The following is an 8,434-nucleotide window of genomic DNA, read 5'->3' as shown; positions in this document are numbered from 1 at the left end:
TGTGCAGATGGGTCAGTCATCTTTTGTTAGAATTCTCTCTCTCTTTTTAACCTGAAAGTGCAAATCACTCCAATGAAGGAATAATTGATTAAAGTCACTTTGTTTGGAAGCAGAACTCCAAAAGGAAATCAGTGTGCCATGTGTCATCAATCATCAAGCTCCATGGACCTAAAGTGCTGTATTCATTTTCTTCTGTGTTACATGCAAAAATAATTGCTGCTGTTTTTGTAAGTGACACTTTAGGGGAACGGAAATAAGTAAAGTGAGATAAGTAAAGCTCTTTCTCTCTCTCTCTCTCCTCTCCGCACGATTCCGGTTTCTTATTTGCGTCAAAAAAAGAGGTCTGTGCAATAGTTGTTAGTTTTTAGCCTCTTGAGTGCTGGACTGAGGGCGAATCGTAGTTCCTGGAAAGTGGATCAGTTTTCAGCAGAGCATTCGCCCAATGTGATGCACCAGTAAATTAGCCAGGAGGGACAAGTTCTGAACGCATAGCACAGATCCCTGTATCTTGCCCCCTCTGGAACAAAGACTCTCTTTCTTGTTTCATTTTTGTTTTGGTGGTGGGGGGGGCGGGGAGTGGACCTGCTGGACGTGGAAGAACAGAAAAGGTAACCGTTGCTGATTGATTCTGCTACTTACATTATCCTTAACGGATGCCCAGCAGTGACCCAGAGTGCAAGGCAAGAGAAAGAGATAAACTGTTATCAGCATGTTCTTGGTCCAATAGCTTGTTCTAAACGTGTGGTTCTCAATGTGTGATTGATTGTTGTAATCGCCACTGTGCTGAAATCTTCTAATTCAGCAACCCTAGGAAGCACGAGATAAGGTTATTTTGCTTCTGTATTATTTTGGTAATCAAAGGGACACAATATAATTTAGACTGCAATAAAGCCTTTCACGTCGGGAGTGCCTTAACAAAGCTACATTTCGCCCACAAAATATAGGGTCAATTCATTTTACAGTGTACTCTGTGGAGCACTTTAAGATGTCTCGAAGACGCGATAAGGCACTATATCAAATTCAAGGATTATTATTATCTCAGTGACATGATAAGCCACTATATCAAATGCAAGGATTATCACATACCAGTTCTACTATTGTCCAGTTTGTTTTCAGAAGTTTCTCCAATGATAATGCATGTCCCTTGTTTCCTTTGCAATGTCAAACATTTTACTGTTTTTTCTAAGCTAGATTGTATTCACTGTGATGGAGGCACACTCACCAACATATGGATCAAACACTCAATGGGAGTAAAACAATTCAGGAGGCATTTGTTTGATCATCAGCACAGTGAGACAGGCCAACATAATCAATCCAATCAGTATCTTTCAGAATCTCAGTTATTCAAGTTACAAATATATACTGCACAAATGAATGTTGCATATTTCTGTTTCTGATATTTTCACAAATCAGTGTATAAATTAATTTTTGATGAGGTTGAAACAAATGCATTCAGAATAATAAAAATGTCAAATAAGAGCAACAACACAATTAGCATGAACTGGAGATGAAACCAACACAGGTCATCAGTAAAAGCGTGATCTCCACTTTCTTCTCGGGGTTGAAATCAATTCAATTACTAGCAGCAATAGGGAAATATAGATTAACAGTTAAAGAAAGCAGAAATACCAGATTAATTCCTATGAACAACTTTAGTCAGGGAAATGAATCAATATGTTCCAATAGTCATTAATGAAAAGATGTGACAATGTAAGGGTTATTAAAGTTATATGTTTAACACATTCTTAAATGCTGCAGAATTTTGTAGGCAAATGCAATAATTTGCTCAGTAAGATCCCATAAACAGCCAAGATGTAAATGACAATTCAGCTGGAGATCCATTCTAGATTGGGATCGGAATTCAGTCATCCGACCCAAATGTGAGAGTGCCGTCAACTGAGCTAGGTTCAAGATGATCAATAATGTGTTCAATAATGGACAATTCTGTAGTTTTCAATGCCAGTAGATTCCCTAATAATTGACACAAATACCTTTCACATCAGATAAGTTGTATGTCTTAGCAACGAGCCTGTCAGAAAGCAAAATCACAGCAATGAGCAATGATCGTGTCACTCACAGCGACAAGAGAAGCCAAACACCTCCCAGCAGTGATTACTGGCACACCAACTTCAAGGAAGTGGACCCTGTGAGTAAATGTTTACATAAAAATAATGGATTGATTGTGATCATAAAGCAAAGGTTGCTTCCTCCAGGTTTCACATTAATATTACATAGAATGATAATAAGTTAGAATGTATTGGTTCAATCAGTAATTTTCCCCAAATCCGAATATTGCAGTACCATTTTACCCTGCTTTTCGTTTGTCTTCCAATGGCTTTAATTATACTAGGCCAGACTAATACTTTTTCAAATATGACATTTTTTTTAATGTTTAAGCTCCAGCACCATTACAAATACACAGCCAATTCACTTTACGGTATATTCTGTGAAGCGCTTTGAGTCGTTGCGAAGGACGTGATAAGGCGCTACATCAGTTTCAAGGATTTATTGTTGTTATCGGCAACAATTGAACAGACAAAAGAGAACGTCCTGCAAACTGCTCTCGGTAACTAAGTATATCACTGGCAGAGAGGGCAGTGAGCAGGATTATTCATGTGTTTGAATACGCATGCATGGAGCTCTGCCTTCTGGTGCACCAGAACAATGCAGAGAGCATTCTAATTATGACTACCCACAAGGGTTGGAATATAGACATAGTGCAATGTAAGTGTACAAGTTAGACGAACAGCAATAACCATTGTAATTATTTATTTTTTCGCTTGCTGGTTATCAGCAAACCTTCAAACAATTACTGTTTGATGAATTTCTTTCTGTGTGTAGTAACTAAACTGCATTGATTTTTTTTTTCCTTCCACTACCGAACGGTATTAATAATCATGCAGTTATGCCAGTGCTGAATTGCAGTTCCCAATCGCTATCAAATCTTATTGAATTCTCAAAGAAAAGATATATTGAGAGATTCAGGAAACGTAATGCTGAAACCTTTTACATTCTTATCACGAAATTCCTCCCTCATTACAGCCATCCAATTCCACACAACCTCTTTCAGCTGGGAGGTCTCAGTCACTATCTTGTTCACAACCTTTGACACAGGTCCACATTTGGCCCATAAGAGAAGTCGTTGTGAGTCAAGACAGATGAAGTGTCTTTATTTTACTCCCTATAGGCTCATGTCAAGGCTTCATGTCTATGAGGTACCTCAACTGATAGCCCAACAGGAATCAGATGAAACTCATCAAATATCTGGCTGGAAAATGTAACTGTCACTCAATCCCTGGGCACAAATCCACAATGACATTCACATGAATTGAATGTTTCAGAAAATAAGTGAAACCAAATCAGAATTGTGGATGTGTTTGAAGGTGTTATTACTATAACTCAATTTGCCTTTGCGACCAATAGGGAAATTCCTCTATAGTCAAAAGGAAGTGTAGGCAACTTGTATTCTAACTATTCTGCTTGTGCACAGCAGCCTGATCCAGACCTGCACTGGGTGCTAGTTTGGAGCTTGGTTACACAGGATTTTCTGCACTGATTTCCTGTCACAAAGGGTTTAGAGGTTTGAGAAACATCTTGGAATACTGTGAGAACATGATTGAGATGAGATGTCAAACTGAGTGCAAAATTGACAAGAATCAAGTGTTTACAATTTATAGTCATTTTTCCCTCTTGTCACAGAAGCACAATTAAACTCCGGCAAAGTGCTAACTTGGTTTGGATTTATATAAAAAAAACTTTCACAAGCACAAAAATCTCAGCAAGGATTTTCTGCTCCCACGTATAACAAGTTTGCAAAGATTTTATTGAATTACTATAATAGGGAGTGATTAATATCTATCCAATGAAATACAAATCAGACTTTGACTAAAAGCATCTGGAATAAACATTTATCAACAAAGCTGTTTATCAATATGTTAATTAACCCTTAACGGGCTGTGGATAAGATTACTTATCAGAGTGTACTATTACTCTCTCGCCCAAACTTCCATGGTACAACCATCTTGATCATTAGATTTTGCTAGCTGAAATCTAGTCAAAAGGGAGTATCCAGACAGTTCTTTAAAACTTGCTCCATCTCCAAAACAGATGGACAAAACCAGGAAGCAGATCATAAATAAGTAATAAGAGAAGCAATAATGTAAAGGTACAGTAGGAAACTTCTTTACGCTGCATGTCATTATAGGTAATAGAAATGCAACTTCCAGAGTTGAACAGCACTTGTACTTCACGGAATTATAAGTCACTATAGTGTCCTTTAGGTATTGAAATATGTTCTACATTCAGTGAAAACACTAAGAATGTTATTAAAGATGTGTAAAGGCTGCTGGACTAAACAATGCTGATGATGGCCAACGGACTGTGTTAGTATTGACTTGTAGTGGATTTTCATCATCTGTTTTATCTCATTTTATTGCCAAGATTCACAGTTTTGCTTGTATCTATCCTTTCTGATATGTTTGCTGCGAGTATGGATTTTACCCAATAAAATCCAAAGCTGCCTTATTTCTCATAAGAGCAAACTGTTTCTCTGACAAAGTAAGCATTTCCTTTAAATCTAATGAATGGATGTGATAAGGAGCTAAGGTTGGTCTCTCAGTGAGCTGACTAACTCACTATCTCATAGATTTTACCAGACTTCTGATTATTCTACTGTCATTTCTAAGTATTCCCATTTAAAATCTGTGGCTTAGAACCAATGTATTGCAGCAGTAATGGGAGGAACAGATTATATGACATTTCCAGAAAACGAATCCCTGATATTAAAATGCCCCCTCATGCCTTGGAGGAAATGATGGTAACTCGAACCGAACTGAACTGCACTTACTAAATATTTAACATAGATAGATTTTGGGAAGAAGTAATTGCATCTGCAAAAACTATTCTTTTTTTAAAAAAATATTTCCACTGAAAGATTATCCACTAAAGATTATCTGTTGGAACTAATGGCACAATTCCTTGTTAATTTTTATTCACGTTTTAGCTGGTTTGTGAAATCAAGCAAGCAATCTGTTGGTACTTATGGGTGAAACACATATGAAACACACTTAAGAGAAGGTATTTCCTCCAATTGTATAGTTAAATTTCTGCTGCCACGCATCACCTTCATCTGACTTAATCACCAGCAGTTTAGATTCACAAACTAATGTCTTTCAATCATAATGCAGAAAATGTTTAGCAGGACAATTTATTTTTCTGAATCATTTTTTGCTACAATAATGCCACAACTGCAAAAAGTATATTTTGTACTTTGTCCTGCAAATGGTTTCAGTGTGTCTTTGTAATGAACAGGGACTCTAGTGGTTATATTCATTTTTGAACTTTTGGAAAACATCTGAGCTCCAATCTGAATTCAACTAATATTGATTTCAATTAAATATAATTTAATTGTGAAATGTACTCTGAACTGCAAAGGATTTGCATTGGGCAGAGTGCTAAGCTTTCTAATTGATTTATGTGTGCTAATCTTTATTTCCGTATGCCAGCAGGTGGTAATGAGTGTTGTCTCAGATGTTCTGTCAGAGGTAGTCTGTTAGAGATGAATTGACCACAAGTTGCATGAATTAAATAATGTCATATCATGCAACATTTAGGATGCAATCTCAAAAGCACATTTAGCAATAATTAAAGCACAAAATACTGCAGATGCTGGAAATCTGAAGCAGAAAAACAGAAGTCACTGGAACATTCAGCATTTATGGAGAAAGGAAAGTAAGTCAACGTTTCAGGTCCACGACCTTCGTCAGAGATGGCAATGGTAAAAATGGCCTCAGTGCTCAGTTCAGAGAGGGTTTGTGCTGCTCATGGCTGTTCAATAAAGCTGGAATTACATTCTCTTGGCTTGATACTCCCAAAGCTGAATTGTCTGCTGCCACTCCATGTCAAAGCTAATGCATGAAATGATAGGCAATTGAACGAGATACCAGAAGCCGATTGTCTCCCGTGGTACCAATACCCAGCAGAAAGGAAAATGTTGAACACCTTCAAGACAGAGAAAATCAAAAAAAATACACAAAAAATTAACAATGATGAATAATAAATAAGTTCCAACCAACAGAAGCAGTGTTGCCTTTCTGTCAAGAACCAGTTAAACGGAGACTGAATTAACCACAATTTAATAACTCATAGAATAGAAATATCAGCAACAACTTGCATTGATACAGTGTCATTCATGCAAATGAATGTCTCAAACCACTTGACAAACAGAGTGGAAGGCACCCGAAGAGGGAAATAAGAGATGGGAAAATACCAGATCCACAGAAACTCAATGGACACCTTAATGAAGAGCAAAGTCTAGCTGCAGTGCAACCCAATTGAAATAATAGATCAGTCAATATGATTTGCTGTATGAACAAAAAAAGTACCAAAAAAGGACATTGTTAACAATTCCATCAAAGTTTAAACTGCAAACATCTCAAACTTAACGTGGATCTATGAAAACCCCAGCTCCAATCATATTAGCTTGCTTGCACACAACAATGCTCCACAAACAGCCACGAGCAATTTTATTTGGGAGATTGTTACCTATAACATTGGGAGAATCTCCCTTCTCTTTTTGAATAGTGCCACTGGAACTTTTAACATCCAATTGAACAGGCATCTACAATACTATCTACAAAAGCACTGAGATAGTTAATTGAATTGCAATTTTAATTGGAAACAATACTGCATAATACCTCACTGGACCACGGACACCAATTTATTCATATCGAACTGCAGAGATGGAAGACATTTACCAATGAATTCAAGTAAATTGAATCAATAGCAATAAGAACTTTACAAGAAAAATTAGAGTTGCTTTGTTAGAAATTGCTGGTAAGAGAAAAGAAATTCAGGCATGAAGCCTGTGGGCAGTGCAACTGTATCAAACAGTGGCGTGAAGATATGGGCACTTTAACAGCATCACAACTTTAAACCAGATTGTATGGCAGTATGTATCCAAACCCTAGTGTGAACATTATGGCAGGCTTTATTGGTGCTGCCAGTTTGGAAATCTAAATTAGCTCAGTGCTTACAAGCAAGAATTTCTGTTCTCCCTAAGTGGAATTTCTGATGACAATGCACCTTTAAATTGAATCATTAGCAAAAACTCGAGGACAGCAAGATTGTGAGCAAAGGGAAGACAGGGCAATCTGAAACAAATCAATTTTCTGGCAAATATAATAACTATCTCTCCTGTAAATATACAAAAAGGGGACAAAAAGAATATGCTGACCCAGTGGAAATGTTAAAATGAAATTGAAACCACTTCAAAATAACTTGAAGCAAAAAAAAACAATGTGACCAAATGAAAGTGATTTGAATGACTAGAAATGTACAGAGGCTACACACTGAACCAAATCTAATCACTATCCAATTACACACAGGATAATTTTAGTCAACAGAACTTCCCGAGCTTCTGTGCTGCTCAGCATTCTAAACCCTCAGGTGCGAATCACATAACCACTACTCCACAATGATTACATGATTAATGTATATGATGGTGTGAACACAATCCTTTTAAAATAATGAGGCACAAACATGTTGTTACTAAAACTACTAAATTTTTTTTACACTGAACAATCCAGTCCTCTCAATGCACAATTAGCTGCCGCTGACTGTTCAGAGCCTTGGGACGTCCAGCTTGGGGAGGGATGGTGGGTGGGAGCCAAAGAGTTTGGGGAGGTGAAAGATGACTGAAATCCCGGTCAAAGTGCTCAGACTGAGGCAGACTTTGAACATGAGGAGGGGAACAAGTGAATAAGAGGGAAGGCGTTCCAGAGAGTGGATTTGATCTTCCTTTCCATGTGTGCGCTATACATCGGATTTAGCCAGTTGACCAAGATCAAGCAGCTTTGGATGAAACAGACCCTTAAGCCATTTAAATGCTTAAATTACTTGCAGAATATCAGTCCTATTGTCTTTACATTGTGTCAGTTTTTTAAATGCGTTCAATGTCCTGGCCTTAACCACCTTTCTGGCTGTTGATTTGGCTATGTGTAGATGAATAATTCTTGATGCCTTTCTTAACCTGGACTTGTATTTTCATGTCTGCCGACCTTAGCAAGTAGTTACATGGTGAGAAACTGAAAATAATAACTTCCACGTTTAATACCTTTCACATAAAATAACAATTTCCATTGATGCAGCACTCAATACATATAAAAAGACAAAGAAAAAAAGCAGTTATATGAAATCATGTTTTTTCTATTGGAAAAAAGTAATGCGCAAATAACAGATCAGTTTCGAAAATGTCAAAAAACCTTTTTCTCAGGGAAAAATTCATTGGGTTTAAATTTCATAACGAGCGAAACACGATTTGAAATGCTGCAAATTACACCCCATTTTTTTCCCCAAAAATATAAATTTGAATAAATGACCCATTAGAATTCCCTTACCATAGAAAAAATCAGGTTTATGTAAAAATAGAGTAAAA

The 8,434-nt window shown here is 37.1% G+C and overlaps 1 protein-coding gene across 1 annotated transcript in view; it reads left to right on the top strand.

The window, feature by feature from the left end:
• Positions 1-2,629: 2,629 nt before the first annotated feature.
• luzp2 (leucine zipper protein 2) overlaps positions 2,630-8,434 on the top strand; it is a 67,548-nt gene continuing 61,743 nt past the window's right edge. Inside the window, exons 1-2 of the mRNA XM_007887861.2 lie at positions 2,630-2,724; positions 3,188-3,277. Coding sequence (XP_007886052.1) covers positions 2,630-2,724; positions 3,188-3,277 — 185 coding nt within the window. The remainder of the gene's footprint in view (positions 2,725-3,187; positions 3,278-8,434) is intronic.

Source organism: Callorhinchus milii, unplaced genomic scaffold, assembly GCF_018977255.1.
Source record: "Callorhinchus milii isolate IMCB2004 unplaced genomic scaffold, IMCB_Cmil_1.0 Scaffold17, whole genome shotgun sequence".
Taxonomy (NCBI): Eukaryota; Metazoa; Chordata; class Chondrichthyes; order Chimaeriformes; family Callorhinchidae; genus Callorhinchus; species Callorhinchus milii.
This window is presented reverse-complemented; position numbering and strand designations above follow the sequence as displayed.